This window comes from Lampetra fluviatilis, chromosome 29 (genome assembly GCF_964198595.1).
Source record: "Lampetra fluviatilis chromosome 29, kcLamFluv1.1, whole genome shotgun sequence".
NCBI lineage: Eukaryota > Metazoa > Chordata > Hyperoartia > Petromyzontiformes > Petromyzontidae > Lampetra > Lampetra fluviatilis.
This window is the reverse complement of record NC_136303.1, coordinates 5,720,493-5,740,654: the sequence shown is the minus strand read 5'-3', so window position 1 is coordinate 5,740,654 and position 20,162 is coordinate 5,720,493. Positions and strand designations below refer to the sequence as shown.

At 43.8% G+C, this 20,162-nt stretch overlaps 1 protein-coding gene across 1 annotated transcript; it reads left to right on the top strand.

Annotated features, from left to right (window-relative positions):
* Positions 1-3,220: 3,220 nt before the first annotated feature.
* On the top strand, positions 3,221-15,577 carry HTR3A (5-hydroxytryptamine receptor 3A). Its single transcript, XM_078870226.1, has 8 exons — positions 3,221-3,259; positions 4,099-4,143; positions 5,544-5,653; positions 6,602-6,771; positions 7,735-7,892; positions 8,643-8,853; positions 14,009-14,230; positions 15,297-15,577. Exons 1-8 carry the CDS (start codon positions 3,236-3,238, stop codon positions 15,575-15,577), a joined length of 1,221 nt encoding a protein of 406 aa, XP_078726352.1. The 5' UTR covers positions 3,221-3,235.
* Positions 15,578-20,162: the final 4,585 nt, after the last annotated feature.

Here is a 20,162-nt window from a genome sequence, read left to right as displayed (position 1 = left end):
GATTTGAGGTTACCAAAGCACGCCTGTGCCTCAAGGCCCATTTCATCAGGCTCTACCTCAGCGCCATCTCCACAACCATCGAACAAGCCCACTTCCAAGTTGCTGTATGATGTGTACTATGCCACGTGTGCTAGTGGACAATTTATCGGCTTGCATTTTAGTTTGTGCTTATTGTTAATGTTCATTGGTGAATTACAATCGTCCGGTATGCAGGAGGTCGTAGGTTCGATCCCGACCCTGACGTCCTATATATATGGAGTCTGCATGTCTCCCCGCGGTTGCGTGGATTTTTCTCCGGGTCCTCCGGTTTTTCCCTCCACATTCAGAATCATGCGTTTAGAGTATTTGGCTGCTATAAATCTCCACGTAATAAGCCACTTCGCTGAGCTATCGTTGGTGGCCAAGTCGCTTCTGAAAAAGGTCTATATAGCTCAGTGGACTTTACCTGGTAATATAAAATATATATTTCTAGATTTGAAGCTTTCGTGACTGCAAGGATTCATATTCTTAGGTTTTTTCGGTAAAGTCACGTAGGTAAAACATTTCGGAGGCAACACAAGCTTCCGTCTTCAGGTGGAACCGTCAGCTGTCGTGGATGTGACGATTCCACCTGAAGACGGAAGCTTGTGTTGCCTCCGAAACGTCGTGATTTTTATTTTTTATTTTATTTTACTTTTATTAATTTTAATGTTTTACCTACGTGACTTTACCGAAAAAACCTAAGAATATAAAAAATATAGTTTGAATGGATATATTACTGCCCCTGTAGTGTTAACATTGAGCAAGTCTATGAGCTCATTGCAATATATTGGCAATATTGATCAAAAGTTTCCGAATATATGCCTGTCAATTATTGATGTTGTTTGAACAACGTAATTTTCCTTCCATTCTCATTAGGTGTAAAAGACTGTTTGAGTGCTCGCATTTCTAAATAATCTCATTAAATTTAATTAGATTTGCACAGTCATGCATTACCAAAGTTCCTTTTTTGAGACTTTTAGTTTTATGCAAGGATACTCAAAAAGGAAATGTAGTAATTACATTTGGCTCGATTTGACGAGTACCAGGTCATGTACACATGACGGCTATAATGGTATACTTTGAACTGCTTTTAGCCCTCAGGTTAAAATATTAATAACACGTATTTTCCAATACATCAATGGTGGCATTTCATATTTTAAAAGATACTTGTTTATTCTTATCGCAATGTTAAAGTAAATGCATACACACATTGTATTCTTTTTTTCCACTGCACAATATACATTTCTGACATCAGTGTGAACATACTGTTTTCTAATTAACACTTTAAAATGGGCTTGAAATTGAAATCACGACATTAAAATAAAATTAACAATCATGCTGCATAAAGTACTGTTCTTGGGGCTCAGTAAACACGTGTATTTTAAAATGTAAATACAGATCGTGGTCATTTACGTCCATTCCTAAATGCTCTGCTGGATGAACGCCTTGCGAATGCTTCGCTGTTCATTCGATGGAATGGTCATACTTCACCACGCCGGTCAGTGCGGATTGGTGAAGAAGGGGAGCCAACCAGTGGTTCAGGTTCAAATATCACACTAATTGGCATGGCAGGGAGTCAAACTCAGAATGTTGGGTTAATAGCACAACACAGTGCCCTAATGCCTGCGCTCACCAGAATTAATTTATTAATGCCACGTTAATTTATGTCGCTCCACTTAATATTGTGATGATGACATTCTGTTCGTTCCTTCTTATTTCTTCTCCTGCTTAATTTAGAACTGCAGTAAACAAAGCCTGAGGCCCGAGTTCCTTGTAATTGTGTTATTTGAGAAGAAGTCAATATTGGACTCGGATTACACCACAGATATAAGCTGCTTAGATGTCCCAAAAAACAGAGGAGTCCATGAACCTTCATATATGCCATGCAAAGTTATCCATTGTGTACCGCAACGTTTTCAAAAATATATATACCTAAAATAGTATTTTGATTTAAAAAAATTGCAATCAACAGTTTTTTTTTACTTTAAAGTTGCTATATGGTCTTCAGTAAAGATTTATTTCACCAAAATGAGGACACATAGGTTGTTGACATTGTCGGTGCTGGTCTTGAGTGGACTGATGTTTTTAAAGCACGGAGGTAAGGTGAATGTTTAAAAACTTAATTACTTAACCGCTGATGTTATATGCCTAAAATTACCTTACTCTATACTCGACTTTGCCTATATAAATGTTGACTATAATTAATTGAAATTACAGTCAAATAGAGTTATTGTTTAAATTAAAATTTAACTGGTGTAATTTCCCTGGCGAGTCTCTTCATTTGACAACTCCTGTTGATTTCCCCACAATGTAGTACTGCACATAATTTATCAACCGCGGAGTTATGGGCTGAGTCAATCACCAACTAGGATTTCAGAGCTTCTGGGCTCACGGGGTACTCAAAAATAAACTGAACTGAAGGCACAATCGTCTAAATATGAGCTGCTCACTCTAGCCCAGAGCCACCTGACTGTTTTTTTTTTTATATTTAAGAGGTGTGTGTTTAAAGGTAACTCATTTAGGAGGGTTTCCATTTTTGGTGGAATATAATTTTCTTTAAAAAAATATATATCTACGAATAAGTTAGCAGGATGGAAGATCGGGAAACAGTGAGCGAGGGATGATAAAGAGTATAACTACTGCAGGTTAGACGGGAGCCGGACTCGGAGGGGTGTAAAGATAAAAATGCTCGCTAAGTCCGGCTCTTGTGTTTTTATTTTCTTTATGTCCGGTGTGTTTTGGTTATCCCTTACCTCTTACTTAAAACAAAGTTACCATTTCCCCCTTCGGTGGGATCTTGTATGGTTTGGGGCAGTGAGTCCGATCCCCATCTTTCGATATCCGCTGCTTTTCATAACCGTTTTGGCTTCATGTTCACGTTGGTGTGCACGTGCGTCATGACGTGATGTATCGTAAGTATACGTTAATTACAATGCAGTGCTATGAATTAATTTTTGAGCATGCCGAGTCGGGTGACGCAAAGCACGAGACGTGTCGTTTAAAATTCCACCTCTTCTTGCTTTTAAAAGAGCGCTCAGCGCAACGTGCTCTCAGGAACCTCGTCCGAAACGCGTCTTGTTTTGCAGCGCACTCGACGAACGCGCACAAAAAGACGCCGCTGAGGAACTTGTCAGCACGCTTGTCCTCTGGATACGACAAAGGCGTGAGGCCGGTTAAAAACTGGCGACAGCCCATCATTGTTGCGATCGATGTGATGCTGTACGCGATACTCAATGTGGTAAGTACCGGCAGACCTCTTCAGTGCAAACGGAACAAATGTCGCGTTTGAACACAGATCAGAGGTCGCAACCGGGTACCCGATACCCGTACCCTATCCGATACCCGGCTACCCGTACCCGTTTGCGACCCTGGTGCGGCCGGGTACAGGTACGGGTAGGCCGTGAGTCACTGGTGAGTAACTGTTTGTCACTCATTTCCCAACGTCTTGTCTCTTCTCACCATTCAAGTTCCTAGAATCAACCCGCCCGCGCCTGCAACATGGCTTCATCCCAGAGGTCGCAATCAGGTACCCGATACGCGTTTGCGACCCTGGTGCGGCCGGGTACGGGTACAGGTAAGGAATCAAAACCCGTTTGCGACCTCTGACACAGATGCCGCTTCAGTGCAAACGGTGTCAAACTTGCACGCAACGTGGTGCTGTTGCAAGCGCGTCGCAGGATAAAAACGTGCTCATGTGCACACACATTCTAGTGCGGAAAATGCTCTACAAACACTGTGGCACAGCATTGCACACTAATCATCGTAATGCCCTATGCGTCTGCAACCACACAATTGCTTAAAATATTCGTGCCCGTGTTCGCAGTTAATTTAGAGCATTGGCAGCATATGCCAGGGGTACACAAGAGTGGCACCACAAGTGTCAACCCACCCAGCATAATAATACGCAACATTTTGTGTATGCAATTAAAGCATTGCATTTCTACAGAGGAGCTGCAATTTTCTTCGTGTCAGCAGCTCGGTATTTTTTCATACTAAATCTTGTAGCGAGTACAGCGTGTGGTCTGTTTATATTATTAATAATACTTGCCAAAGTGACGGTTGTTTTTTTCCCATCAGGATGAGAAAAACCAAGTGCTTACAGCGTATATCTGGTATCGACAGGTACATTCAGCTATTACGTGGCATTTTCTTTATTTGGTATTCATAATCATCAACCGTGATCTAGCCCATGTTGAATACCTCCCAAAATCGTTGCAACCGCTGATGGTTCCGCATTTCACAATCCATCTTACTGTCATGCATCAGCTGATCATGGAGCTTCATCCTCTTGAGTAGACATCGTCTCTGTTGGGTGTGTTCCTTCCTTCAGTTGCCATTCTGTCACCAGTCTCATCCATTGGTCCTTATCTGTACTCGTGAAGTGTCTCAACCAAATTATTTGGATCTTTCGGTAAAGTCATGTAGATAGGTTAAAAAATAATAAATAATAAAACTACGACGTTTCGATCGCAACACAAGTGACCGTCATCAGGAGGAAAACAGGGAGGGGGGCCTAACCAAGTCTACATTTCTAACCAAGTCTACATTTCTTGACAGTCAAGATTCCGCCTTTAATTTGTATTTGTTCACGGGTTTCCCCTCTCTGTTCCTCTGACTGTAACTCCCAGCATGCATCTGCCTATGCTGAGTTGCATGTTTGTAAAAAAATTATCCATGTTCTTTGCCAGAGTCCATGGTTTCAATCCATGCCATAGCAGTAGATTTGGTCCTCGTAAAATAATAATGAATATATGAAGATCCTGAAATCTGATATATATTTAAACTTGAATACAAAACTATAGACGTAAACTTGTACGGCATTTGAGTTACAGTTCAGATTTGTGCCGATTCCTGGAAATGGTGTATGGTATTAAGAGTGCTATCCTCTGAAAAAATAACATGAATGACCCTGTGATATAATTCACAACAATTTATGACCGATCCCCTTGCGTGCCGTTGCGGCCTTCATAGGTGATCGCTAACAGCACTTGACCCAATAGTATGTTAAGGTTATACGGGGGGGGGGGGGGGGGTCTTTGTATTTTTGTGGCATTCGTTACATGATTCCACTGGACTGACAAAAAATAATAAATAAACCACTAGAATGAGAAAGTATATTCTCTGAAAATATCAAAGGGGTCATTTATTTACTTAAATTGTATTATTGATAGATGTTTCTATATTTATTTCTAACCAGTGAGAATATATTGAAATAAACTCGAATTTGTTTATTTTCAGGCTATACGGGGGATTTTTGTCTATGAATTCACCTGTGGTATTGTTTAACAATGATCACTATTACCAGGCATTTGCATGGGAAAACATAAGAGCAGATGGTGGGATGCTGTGAGGGCAGATCTTGGAGGTCACCACGTGTCTACTGTACAGCAGCAGCTGCTGCCGGATCTTGCAGAGAGTAAAACCGAGTTGGTAGCGAGGTGCGGTGGCACCAACGGCTTTGTCCACGATGCCGTCTCGTCCTCGATCTATTGTTTGACTCCTATATTTGTTATCCATTGCAGCGGTGGACTGATGAGTTCCTACAATGGGACCCTGTCCAGTATGACGGCATTGAGCAAATATCAATTCCCACGAACAACATCTGGGTTCCTGATATTATGATAAGCGAGTTGTAAGTAGAATTGTGTACACACATTCCACGTGGTGAAATCGTGGTACATGCTAAGAGCACTGATTTCATTTCGCGCATTCCAATAAAATGTTTTAATAAAATTGTGCAGAGTAGACTCTCAATAATCCACGTGCTGTTTATGCGATTTGTGGATTAATCACGCATCTGAGATTTTGACATCTATTGACAACTCATCAATTTTCCCTGAAACCCAAATTAACAATCTACAAACAGTTCTACATTGTTATTATTGGAAATGTTTATTACAAGTCACGTGCTTAAACTGAACAATTATGTTGCTCCAGTTCATCCGAAATCCATGTGATCGCCTCTACAGTACAGTAGTTGCATATCTTTACAACAGTGGGCGGAGTTTGATTTTTCTTGGCGTGGCTCTGCTTTCCACTTAAGAGGCCGGGTCGTCTGTGTGGGAGCGGGAAAGTGTTATCACTGGGCACACGTTTTTGGCAAAGAGATCCGCGATCATTTATATTTTTATTTTCCTCGATTTTGAATTATCCACGGCCGTCCTCCCGTCGACTGTAGTAACTTTCACCGGTACTTTGTTCAAATGTAAACTGTGACTCCAAGTGTGGTTTTTCGGGTTGGGCTGAGTGTTAATGGCTGAAAAATCTTAACATATATATAGGACTGCAGAGCCTGGGCAATGGTTGGCACCAGCTCCCTGCCTTCTAGCCGTGTCTAAGTTTCCAAAAAAAATTTATCGAACAACAACGCTATATAACACTAAACTAGACATTGAGTCATTTGCATTCCATTCTCTATTCCCAAGGATGCCCGCAGTAGTGCGTGCTAAAATCTCAAGGAAATATATGCTCAACCGGCTGTCTAACCTGTAACAATAAAGCGGCTATAAAATGTACGTGTTTCCGTATATCGTGACCGTTTTTAATGTTGTCTGTGTGTGTGTATGATTTTTCAATACAGCGTGGATGTGGGAAAGTCACCTGATATCGGATATGTCTATCTAAGTTATAATGGCACGGTAATGAATTACAAGCCACTGCAGGTGGTGTCCGCGTGCAGCCTGGATATCTACAGCTTCCCTTTTGATGTGCAGAACTGCACTCTGACCTTTACCAGCTGGCTTCACACGTGTAAGCGCTGCTCGCCGGTTTGAAAAAAGTTCCGTGCACCCACTGACTCGCAGATTTGTTAACAAGCCGCTCCACCGGCGCAACTCGACATGACTTCATTCATTTATCTAATTGATTTTGCAGTGTGTATCGAGCAGAAACAAATTACAGGGTGTGATTACACATTTTTTCTCTCAGAAAAATGAGCAAACTGCACTAAGATTCGATCAGTGAATCAATTGATGAGTGTATTTGGCTGCTCATCATGCCTCCGTGGTTGATAAAAACAAGTACCACTTTGTGGGTAAGTCAACAACGGTTGTAAACTGTTCTCAAATCACTTAGACTTTTTGAGAAGAACAGGTTTTGTTTGAGCACACTATGCACGACCACTTTGAATTCAACACTTAACATTACACTGGTCAACAAAAAAACAAACAAAAATTCTGGCCTGGACTTTTGCAGCTGTTTTAGACTAATTTCAGGGTGCTGATTCCAAATCTGATCTCAGATTTGCTCTATCACATCTCATTTTTATGCTATCGGCATACCCCATTTTCATTGATTTTACCCGAAATTAACTCCGTCACTTATGATTGCAAGTTGTTGCGAGTCAGTGACTGCTTCAGTGTTAAAATATGGTGCTGTATTTTTAGGATAGTGTGTTTATAATATCATTTTATGTAGATATCCACATTTATTTTATATTTTTCTTCTGCAGTTTTTATTGAAAATGCAATATTTGATATCTCAAAAACCTGATGTGATATACAAAAAAACTGATGCCAGATTTGGAATCAGCACCCCAAAATTACCTTAAAACCGTTGGAATACCTTATGCCAGAAAAAGTGTGTTGACCAGTGTTATATTTGTTTGTGTACACGCTGAACTTATTTTTCGCGCCGTGCATAACCAATCACGCTAATCGGAGGTGTGGATGATTTGTATGATTTCATTTCAACTGCTACTTTGTTTTCACCTAGCCAATGACATTAACTTAACCCTGTGGAGGACCCCTGAGGAAATTAAAGAAGATAAGTCCATCTTTTTAAACTTTGGAGAATGGGAGCTGATATCTGTTCCCAATGAGTTACTCCATCCTCTCTATGGTGAAAACCGCTTCTCCGAGTTGAAGATTTACGTGAGTCTTCCCCTTCTGTTTTGTTCCTAGAAAATAAGCATCATTTGGAGGGGGGGGGTCCTGTGGTGGTGCAATGGTCAGCACACTGAATATGCGATCCAGAGGGTCACCGTGTTCGATTTGGCGCAAGTTTACTAAACTACCTCATCCCTGCCCCACCTCCACCTCCACCACCTCTGTCCACCCGTCAGTAGAAATGTGTGCACCACAGTTCATAGCCCGGCAAGGTCGAGTGTGGTGGGGTAAAGTGTGGGTATTTCCCGCCTCTTCCAAGACTTCAGGCCATTGTGGGAAAGTAGGACAGCTACCGTCTACAGCGTCCTCTAGTGGAGGCCCTAAGTGAGCAATTGCAGTGCCTTTCCATCTTACTCATCTTAGCTTCAGCAGGACCAGTCCATACTTAAATAAATAAAGATCACCTAGCTATTTAATCTTGACTTAAAGCTTTCGTGACTGCAGGAATTCATATTCTTTGGGTTTTTCGGTAAAGTCACGTAGGTTCAAATAAAATAACAAAAATAACGAAAAACTACGGTCGTCATCTTCCTCATCTTCCTGATGACGACCGCTTGTGTTGCGATTGAAACGTCCTAGTTTTTTGTTATTTTCTTTGAACCTATCCACGTGACTTTACCGAAAGACCCAAAGAATATCTATTTAATATTGCCTTTGTAACTCTCATTTCTTTGTCGATATTGACAACAACAAAACCCTCTTTATTATCCACCAATTTTGTTTGAACTATTGCAGGTGGTCATACGCAGACGGCCTCTGTTTTATGTGGTCAACCTGATCATGCCGAGTGCTTTCCTGATGGTGATGGACATCGCTGGCTTCTACCTGCCCCCAGACAGCGGAGAGAGGGTCTCCTTTAAGATTACTCTGCTTCTGGGCTACTCGGTGTTTCTTATCGTCGTCCAAGACACGCTGCCGGCCACTCCGATTGGAACACCACTCATAGGTACTTCCGTGCGTATTATTATCGACGTGTCATCACTTTTGTTTGCTCGCCTAGAGCAGGCGTCTGCAACCAAAACAGCAAGGGGAGACATTTTTTTCGAATTCGGTCAAATAAATTTTACAATGTTGCACGTGGTGACTGCGAGACAGTGGTCCTTCGTGAAAAAAAAACGTCGCAAAGCCGCCCTTCAAGAGCCCCATGCGGCTCCGGAGCCACGGGTTACCGACCCCTGCAGATAATTAACCGGACTTCCATGGTGAACCGGACTGTCATGTTGAACTGGACTTCCATGGTGAACCGGACTTCCATGTTGAACTGGACTTCCATGGTGAACCGGACTGCCATGTTGAACTGGTCTTCCATGGTGAACCGGACTGCCATGTTGAACTGGTCTTCCATGGTGAACCGGACTGCCATGTTGAACTGGTCTTCCATGGTGAACCGGACTGCCATGTTGAACTGGTCTTCCATGGTGAACCGGACTTCCATGTTGAACTGGTCTTCCATGGTGAACCGGACTGCCATGTTGAACTGGTCTTCCAAGGTGAACCGGACTGCCATGTTGAACTGGTCTTCCATGGTGAACCGGACTGCCATGTTGAACTGGTCTTCCATGGTGAACCGGACTGCCATGTTGAACTGGTCTTCCATGGTGAACCGGACTGCCATGTTGAACTGGTCTTCCATGGTGAACCGGACTGCCATGTTGAACTGGTCTTCCATGGTGAACCGGACTGCCATGTTGAACTGGTCTTCCATGATGAACCGGACTGCCATGTTGAACTGGTCTTCCATGGTGAACCGGACTGCCATGTTGAACTGGTCTTCCATGGTGAACCGGACTGCCATGTTGAACTGGTCTTCCATGGTGAACCGGACTTCCATGTTGAACTGGTCTTCCATGGTGAACCGGACTGCCATGTTGAACTGGTCTTCCATGGTGAACCGGACTGCCATGTTGAACTGGTCTTCCATGGTGAACCGGACTGCCATGTTGAACTGGTCTTCCATGGTGAACCGGACTGCCATGTTGAACTGGTCTTCCATGGTGAACCGGACTGCCATGTTGAACTGGTCTTCCATGGTGAACCGGACTTCCATGTTGAACTGGTCTTCCATGGTGAACCGGACTGCCATGTTGAACTGGTCTTCCATGGTGAACCGGACTGCCATGTTGAACTGGTCTTCTATGGTGAACCGGACTTCCATGTTGAACTGGACTTCCATGGTGAACCGGACTGCCATGTTGAACTGGACTTCCATGGTGAACCGGACTGTCATGTTGAACTGGACTTCCATGGTGAACTGGACTTCCATGGTGAACTGAACTGCCATGTTGAACTGGACTTCCATGGTGAACTGGACTTCCATGGTGAACCGGACTGCCATTTTGAACTGGACTTCCATGGTGAACTGGACTTCCATGGTGAACTGAACTGCCATGTTGAACTGGACTTCCATGGTGAACCGGACTTCCATGGTGAACTGGACTTCCATGGTGAACTAGACTTCCATGTTGAACTGGACTTCCATGTTGAACTGGACTTCCATGGTGAACCGGACTTCCATGATGAACTGGACTTCCATGGTGAACCGGACTGCCATGTTGAACTGGACTTTCATGGTGAACTGGACTTCCATGGTGAACTGGACTTCCATGGTGAACTGGACTTCCATGGTGAACTGGACTTCAATGGTCAGGGATCGGCAACCAAAATAAGAGCCAGTTTTTTCGAATTTTAAGAGCCGCACTGCAGTGCTTAAAGAGCCGCATGCGGGTTTGGGAGCCGACCCCTGACCTAGACGATCAACGGTGGCTTTGCCCCCAATGAGACCCTTTATTCTGAATGTGTCCAACATGTATCGACTCTCCTCATTACAACAGGTGGTTAGGGCTGTTATCACGCTTTTTACATTTGGAATGTTCCTCTCCCCGTTTACATCACGCCATTAGCCACCCTGCTTGTGTGTTGTTTTAGGCACCATTTGGCACCCAGTTCACGTAGTGTTTGCAGGCCTCCATCACTCAGTTTGTGACAGAATAATCCTCCGTTTGTTTATTGTACAACAACAAAAACAGGTTGCAGTTTCAACCAGGACCTTTGCTCTACTTAGATAGCACATTCCACCGTGCCTCAGTCTGCGTGGTGGAATGAACCAAAGTGCGAAGGGCTGTGACGCAGCTCGGATAGAACTGATAAATTACGCTATTTCCCCCACAATTCGTAAACCTGAAATTTATACACACAGGCTGTGGAATTCGGCACCTTTGGGCATGGCCGTAAGCGAGGCGAATGTGCCACCCTCTTCTCGTCTTAGACACAGATTCCTTCAACGTTTGCCTGAAGCACTCCACCACCCAATTGAGCCTCCTTAGATCTTCCAGCTGGAGGTGGCGTTGCTGGTTTCACGCCTGGCAGCATTTGTCCCCACGAGTGCTGATGTTTACACAACGCGGTACTCGTTTAAGACCGAGTCGACTAGGGAGGCCCAGAACCGATTATCACGGTTGGCTGCGTATGGTGCGGAAGAAGTTCAATTTGTTCGGCGACATGGGTCCTTAAGTGTTGTGGTCGTTAAACGAGTATAGGAAACTAGCTTGTTAGCCCGTCATAGGACGGAAGCTGTAATATGGCAGTGGTTTTTGCACGCAACTACGTCATAAAACACCTGACGTAATGTCACAGTAGCACTGTATTTGTAGTGGGTTCGATTGAGGCGCACACTCGAACTGGAGGCAACACGTTTATTAACTAACACAACAGGAAACTCTTAACGTTAACAGGATAACGACATTGGGTGGTAACCACCGCTCCTAACTTAGCTAACACACGGGGGATACTATATTACCGGACCAGGACAGCTCAACACGCTGCCTGGTCCACTAGCGGAGACCCGAGACCGAGGATCGTAGATGATCGGCTTCCTTCCCGGAGTTGACCCAGCGGAACAGCCCCGCTCCCTCCCGGGACTTGCTCAAGTTTTGACAGATTTTTGCGTACGTACTCAATGGATGGCCCCTAATAATACAGACCCCAAGTGGCTTTTGTAAGCGTATATTCGCTTAAGGCAGGCACCGTACATGTGTTAGGGTGAGTGGTAGTGCCAGCATGACACGTGTCCAGACGCCTCCATCTTGAACCTGGCTGACGTCCATGACCGCACCCACCACGACGCCAAATTCACATGGAGTCCGCACCACAGAGGAGGGCCTGACTCGAAGCCATGAACTCGGTGTTTGAAGCCGGCCAATCGCCGACTGTGCAACACTTCTAGATTTGAAGCTTTCGTGACTGCAAGGATTAATATTCTTAGGGTTTTTTTGGTAAAGTCACGTAGGTAAAACATTAAAATTAATAAAAGTAAAATAAAATAAAAGTCACGACGTTTCGGAGGCAACACAAGCCTCCGTCTTCAGGTGGAACCGTCACAGCCACGACAGCTGTATCAAGTAAATGAGAGATTGCAAGAGCTACCACTCCGTATATATAATGGTTGGAGAGGGGGGAAGGGCCACTTTTTATTCATATGGTAAGGTGAGGCTTAAGAGGGGAGCCTTTGTTATGGAGAGGTACGGTTTGTGACTAAACCTGGCCTACATAACAACACTTATCATTCGTGTACAAGTCTCGTGGATGTTCACAGTCGTGTAAACACTGCAACGTTATCAGCCCACCACTTTATTGCAGTGTCTCTCAGGGGGCAACCGCTGTCGCTAATTGTTGAGGTCTTATGTAAGCGGTCGGCTTGAAAGGTTTTTTTATGCTTTTGCTTACAGCCTTTCTAACGGGGGGATACCAAACATTTCGGGAAACTAATGAATAATCAAGGTTACTGTTATTTCAGAGTACTGTGTGGGTATTCACGCATTAAGTGGTCATTGAATATAAATTTCGAATATTGTTTTATCAGCTCGCGTAAAAATTTTAGATGCGTCGACTGTACTGTGCTTTGAAAGAAAAAAAGATGCTGCAGAAGTTCCCCTTTTCATGATCAGGGGTGTTTTTTTGGGTTCTCCGCGGGTTTTTAAGCAGGGGTCTCTTGTATTGTTTCAACCCTTTGGGGTTGACACGTGTGCTTTCTGGAGCTAGGAGAGGGAAGGAGAAAACATGACAAGTCATGGTAGCATTCATGCCGATGACCTTGACGCATTCTTGACACTTTTGCAGCGAGATGCAATTTCATGACTGAAGCTCGGCAGATTGCTTCTTCGTGTTGCTGCTGCTGCTGTCTGGAACCCCTTCCCCAAATTTTAGGGAAGGTGAAGCCATGTGGGAAGCCACGCGTCGCTTCTGCTGCATGGTGGCTCCTTATATGTCGTTGTAGGGGGGGGGGGTTCATCACCGCGTGCTGCTGCTACGTGTGTCCACAAATTCACGATTGTGTCTTGAGTGCGTGGCTCATGTAAATTATCACGATGTTTTAGAAAGGCACTTAGAATCAATGTAGTCACATCCGCTCATGATGAGACAAATCTGAGAAGCCAATATTTTATATTTTGGGCCCCCCAAAATTACTGTCCCGGACATTGATTGGTGTTTATCATTGGGCAAGTCACCCAAAAGTTGTAAATTGTTTGAGGTGTTGTGTTGAATTCTCACCCTATGGAAAGTTGCATTATTTTATTGTGAAAATAACTAAAGTGTTGAGAGCTCGCCTGCACTTTTCCCAGGGGGTACCCTGATGGCAGCTGTCTGCATGTGGGCATTCATCTTCCAGTCGGGGGTCAATATATATACAGATGTTTTCCTAGTTAAGTACGGTAAATTGCGAGTAAGTTTTCAAGTTTGGCAAAAAAGAAAAGAGCACGGTCATGTGTCTTCATCACGGGATCTCAAAGTCCACTGCGATTTAGATGGCGCGTATTGTATGATTAATAACCCAACAATGTTAATCGAGGCTGCCAATGGGTTGAACCATAGACCTCTGCAACCAGGAGCAAAGGTATTACTGCACGGCCATATCACCGCCCAAAAATATGCGATCATTAGTGAACAAAGTACCTTAATTTTGCTTCTGTGCAGCATGACACAAAACCCAACCTAATACCGGTGACTATTTTTACATGTACTGTACAAGTATATTTCACTGGTTATGATATTCAATCTATAATAATGTCTATGTCTCCCCCCCCCCCCTCTCTCTCTCTGGACAGCGGTGTATTTTGTGGTGTGCATGGCTTTGCTTGTGATCAGTTTGATGGAGACCATCTTCATTGTGCGACTGGTCCATAAACAGGATGTTCAGTCACACGTGCCTCCCTGGCTTAAAAAGTGGCTTCTCTCCAGAGGTTCCGTCATATTATGCAGGAAGCAAATTCCCTACCCTCGCAGTGTCACCTTTCCCAACGATGGAGCCCAGAATGTCGCTGATAATGGTGAGGCCTTCCAAACACACCCTGGCAATAACACGACACGTGATCATTATTACAGTACCAGCAGCAACTACAACTAATTAATGGATGAGGGCCTCCCCACGATGTATGACCGTGGGTTGCTTGACCAAACTTCACCATGCTGGTCAGTGCAGGTTGGTGAAGGGGACATGCTGTGACGTGCCAAGGACCAGTTCAGATATCATTCCTCGCCACTCGTGTGAACCATGGGCCTGGAATCAATTCATTAATGCTTAAAATGGTGTTCTAAAAGTTATTAGACTGTGACCACATCATCCAGAATGCGCCCAATCTCTTCAGATCACTGAAGCTGAGCAGAGTTTGGGCTTCGATAGTGCTTGGGTGCAGGTTGTTAGAGGCAGGCTACATGGTAATCAGCAGCAAAAATCTGTATTTTTATGCACTCAAGTCTATGTGCCCCGCCTTCACCAATCAGAATTGACTAACATGAAGTATGGTCAGGGAATTAAAAAATGTTTTTTATAAAAAATGTATTCTGGACAAACGGATGAGGTTATCGCCACAACATGCATGGTGTGGAAACCCTCATCCAGGAGTATATGAAACATGGCCTCTACAAGCGCAAGAATCAAACTCCAATTAAGACAGTGTTTAATATTTATTGTATTTATATATGCTTGTTTACCCAGTGAAGTCTCACCGAGTCCTGTCATGTTGTCGCAGTCGGGGGGTAATGTTTGCAATGTTTCATCCCAATTGCGTCATTTGCAGATAATGTTTCAGCTTTGGGATATTTGGACAATAGCAGTTACATTGTGTGTGTCTAGCTGTGGTAGGAAACCAGAGAACCTGGAGGAAATCCATGCAGGACAGGCAGGGAGTCCATACAAACAAGCTCCACACAGAAAGGCTCCCCTGAGTCAGGAATTTAACTGAGGCACAAGTATTTGTGCCTCGGTTGTCCGACTGAACATCTGCGAAAAAGACCTTAATTGTTCATCAGATATCTCCAGGCAAAATAAACATTCTGGTTCTGTTTCACGACTGTGCCATCCTGCCACCCGTTTGCCCCCCTCGTGTCTGTCAGAGAACCCAAGTCCCTTTTTCCGCTGTGAGGAGAAGGTCGGCGAGCATGGAGGCGAGGGTCAAATTCCGGCCGGCACCATGCGCCGTGTCCTCAGGGAGATTTCGGGCCTCAGGAGGCATCTGGACAAGCAGGAGGAGGAGAAGCAGGTGACTGGGGAGTGGCTGCAAGTAGGGCATGTCTTGGACAGCCTCCTCTTCCGCCTCTACCTGCTTGTGATCGTGATGTACACTCTCACCCTCGGAATTCTCTGGTCCATCTGGAGTTATTCCGAAACATTGTGAATGGTTTGAGTAATCTTCTTGGTTCTTTCGGTAAAGTCACGTAGAAGGGAAGTAATAAAATAATAAAAATAAAACATAATAAAATTATTCTCACGACGTTTCGGCCACAACGCAAGCAGCCGTCCTCAGGTGTAATTGATGATTTCCGCTACACTTTTGGTCATGATATTATTTTTAAAGCCTCTTTTTTCAACAGCGACAATAGCAAACACCCGTAAGGTAACAAACATCTCAAAACGCAGTTCTTTAGCCTTGGGGGGGAGGGGGGCCCTGATGGCAGCTGTCTCTGTGCAGCAGAATGTCAACACAGCACTGGCCTGAAAGTGGGCATTGGTCTGCCAGTATGGTGGGATGTTGTAAGCAATTTTACATTTTAAATATACAAGAAATAGAATTACATTGCTGGAAAGGAAACGAATTAGATTGTATATTCTGTAACATCAGTAATATGTCGGTAATATTTCAATTTTGACTAATTTGAACCTTGGTGCCAGCACAGGAGGCCGACCGTTTTTTTTCTTTCGTAAAACATCGGAGGGATCTTCAACGTCCACCATGATGCAGACGGTGGACATTGTACAGTTTATGCTGTCACAGGTATTAACCTGGGGGTCCAGGTTTCTTGAACCACAAACCTCTGCAATAGGCGGCAAATGTGCTACCGTACAGCCTTGTCACAGTTTACCTTCCATTGCGATCTATCAGGCTAAGCACTGGGCTGGTATGCACAGTAATTAAACATGATTAGCGATTTGTCACAGCGCCAGCTTTCATTTAGGAGCTGCAAAGTAAGGCTGCGGAGATTCCATCACTGCTTGTAAGAGCTGGTTGCCTGAGCTCATTCAGCAGGCGAACGAGATTTCATAGAACACAAAGGTGAAGATGTGGCACGCATGACAGAAGAACAAATAAACACATTCCTGCGGAGGGAGCTGGTAGGAACGTTGGGTTGCTCGGTCAATGGCCAGGGTCAACGGCGACGTGGTATATTCCGCAAATATGCCCGACTGTGCGGGCGGGCACAAGCCGCGTGAGTAGGTTAAACGTTGATAAAGGCACCAGTGGGAGAGCAGCCCCTCCCCACCCAGCCCCACCCCTCCCACCCCCCACCCAGCCCCTCCCCACCCTCCCCACCCAGCCCCACCCTCCCCACTCAGCCCCTCCCTACCCTCCCCACCCTCTCCTCCCCACCAAGCCCCACCCTCTGCACCCAGCCCCTCCTTCCCCACCCAGCCCCTCCCTGCACGACGGACGGACAAAATAATCCCCTGTGGGCTGGTGTAACCAGGAGGTTACTACCAGTAACAGTATTGAATTACATTGGTTGCAAATGACCTTTGCGATCCACAAAACACGGTTAAAATTGGAGACTTCTGGAGAGGACAAACATTTTGAAGGTCGTCTCAAGATTGTCTCCGTCATTAAGCATAAACAAGTGACCGTGATAATAGGAAGAAAACCCCCATCACATCACGGCGCTGTAACGGTAATCATTCACAAGTAGAATAAACAACATGGTCAAGTAGTTGCACAGCGGTTGGCGAACTGCACTACGATACCGAGGATAAATATCAAGCCGTGACATCAGTGGCGAGCTCTATTTCAGCTGGTCATGGGGTACCACCTTATCGGTGGCGAGATGTTAACTACCTCGCTTTGTACACGGGAGGTCGTGGGTTCGATCCCAACCCTGACGCCTGTATATTTGAAGTTTGTATATTCTCCCCGTGGTCACGTGAATTTTTCTCCAGGTTTTCCCCTCCACATTAAAAAAAAACACGTGCGTTTAGAGTATTTGGCTGCGATACATTTACACGTGAGAAACCACTTCGTTGAGCTATCATTTATGTCTAGGCTGCTTTTGAAAACGAGCTATATAGCTTAGTGGGCCTTTACTTGGTAAAATAAAAAATGAACCCGTAAAAAACAAAGTTTTTCACTATAAATCCTTTATATGCGTGGCGGCTAGAGTCCTCTCGTCCTCTGGCTTGAGATGACTGCCACCTATGGGTCAGATGATTGCCTGCCACCATTAAGCAATTGGTAATTAAATATAAAAAAAAATTCCTAAAAAGTGTAAAATTTTGGGAAAAGATTTTCACGAAAATAAATTGTCACGCACAACGAGTCTGTGTGCAAAATGTCAGCTCGATTGGATCACGGGAAGTGGGTTAAAAAACGACCGAAAGATTTGCACGGTCGTAAGCGCGCAAGCAAGCAAGCAAGTGAACTTAATATAAAGGATTTAAAAAAATAGTTTCGTTTATCCCTTCACCAACCTGCGCTGGCCAGCGTGTTAAAGTATGGTCAAGCAATCCGCCATATCCAACTCGGCATGGGCAGGCCTTTATCCAGAACGGTAGATTGACTCAGGGCTGTAGATAGTGCTTCTTAAGATAACGGACAGCATTGAGAATTTAAAAGTAGATTTTATGCATGCTAATGCTCCTAAAAAATAATAGTGCTTTTGATCGAAATACAGTGCCTTGTGAAAAAGTGATTTTTGTTTAACTTTAACGAATATAATAACACACCGCAATGTATGCAATGTGAGCATTGCTGAAGGGAAATTTCCCGTGACATTCGACATTGTATGACGAGACTAAACAAACTGACTGGGCTGAGATTCAACAAGGAATACATCAAAGTGAAATAAAGGTGTGTGTATATTGTTATAATGTATGGGTGGTCGAAAAAAACCGATGTTCTGCTTGAAATAAAATAGCCTACTTAATATATTTCTGCTATTAGAAATTGTTAATGGTGATAATGATGTGGTTTTCAGCTTGCTCTACCACAAACTTGATTTTTTTAATTGAAACGGGGCATTATATTTTCTGAAATAGTTTTTATTGTATCTCATTAAATGAGATAAAATACAAAATTAGATACATTTATTGTAGTTTGACTCCAGATTTTCATAAATTAACAGTTTTGTGGGGATTCATGTAATTTTCAAATCACCATGTGTGCTTTGGGAGATTTTTTTTTAGCAGACCCCAAAAAATTGGTTGTGCTGTTACATCTATCCCATTGCAATACAATTGTTTGTCCTTAGCGAACATCTATGCCAGTGGTAAGTGGACATTTACGCAAGTGCCGAACGTAATGTTCACTCCGAGAGGGTCAAGTGGTAATCTCGGCTCATATTTGATTTTACAAATAAAAAATAAAAACTCCCAGCTCATATTTTTTTCATCAGTGTTTACAGCCTCAAGCCAGGCGTGGAGGTTTCTGCAGAGTCTCTCCAAAGGACAACCACTGTTGACTTTCCCACAAAGTGGTACTCATGTTATCGATGCCAGAGAGATGATGGGCTGAATCAACCCCAGATCAGAATTTGAACTCGTAGCCTTTCCGATTGCGAGCTGCTCGCTGTGCCACCTGATCAGATCAAGTTTCATTTATTAGGTATAGGCCTGTGAGCCATGCGGCTCTTAAGTCGGGTGCAACCGCAACAAACAAAATATGAACACAGAACCTCCCAAAGTGACGACGCGCAACAGAAACGTCCTGGAAGAAACCAGAAAATATAAAAAAGTATTAAAACGCTGTGTGCAAAAATCACAAAGTGGTGCAAGCCAACAACAACAACCATAAGACAATTTAGGTTAACCATATGTTTTCGAATCACCAAAACAAAGCTATAAAAACAATGTAACAACAGAAATCATAGGAACTGTGATTTAAAATTTAACAATAAACGATATACATAACACGTACGACCAAACCTGCAGCCATAGCTGGCAGCACGACACTCCCAGTGCATGATGTGTGAGTGAGTGAGTCAGCGGCAGCGTGAGTGAGTGCATGATGTGTGAGTCAGCGAACGATGAGTGAGTCAGTAGTAGCTTGAGTGAGTGTATGATGTGAGTCAGCACACGATGTGCTTTAACGCAGCTGTAATTGATTTGCATTTTAAGCGTGCTCTCTGTCTTAGGGATTATCTTTATTTACGTGTACAAATATGGAGGCAATGTCATACAATTGTCATAGCTTATCAAATATTGATGGATGGATAAATACTGTACACGATGTTGGATTGTGATCATGATTTAAAAAACCTTAATTAAAACGTATAGCTTCCCATCTACGGAGTCCTTCATTAGATGCGTTTATTTGAAATGCTATAAAGTTATCAAAGTAATGTCACTGTATCTTAGTTTAGCATGGTGCTTAATTAAATACAACTGCGTTCCTGGACAGCATGTCCCCATTGAAAATCTGGAATCTTGTAAAAATGACACCCAACCCTTAGACATTACTGCCACCTATATGCAAGTTGTTGAATGGCAGCAGTTGCTGCCAAGCCTGTCTTTGAATTCACAGTCTCTTAAAACTATCTTAATATTTTATTTTACCAGGTAAGGCTCACTAAGTTTCCAGCTTTTTTTTCATAAGCGACCTGTCCACAAATGTGGGAATTTATAGCGGCCAAATACTCTAACCGCGTGTTATAAAATGTGGAGGGAAAAACCGGAGGCCCATGCAATCGCAGCGAGACAGACATGCAAACTACAATTATACAGGCGTCACAATTTGGGTCAAACTCACGACTTCCTGCATACCAGGCGAGGTAGTTAAC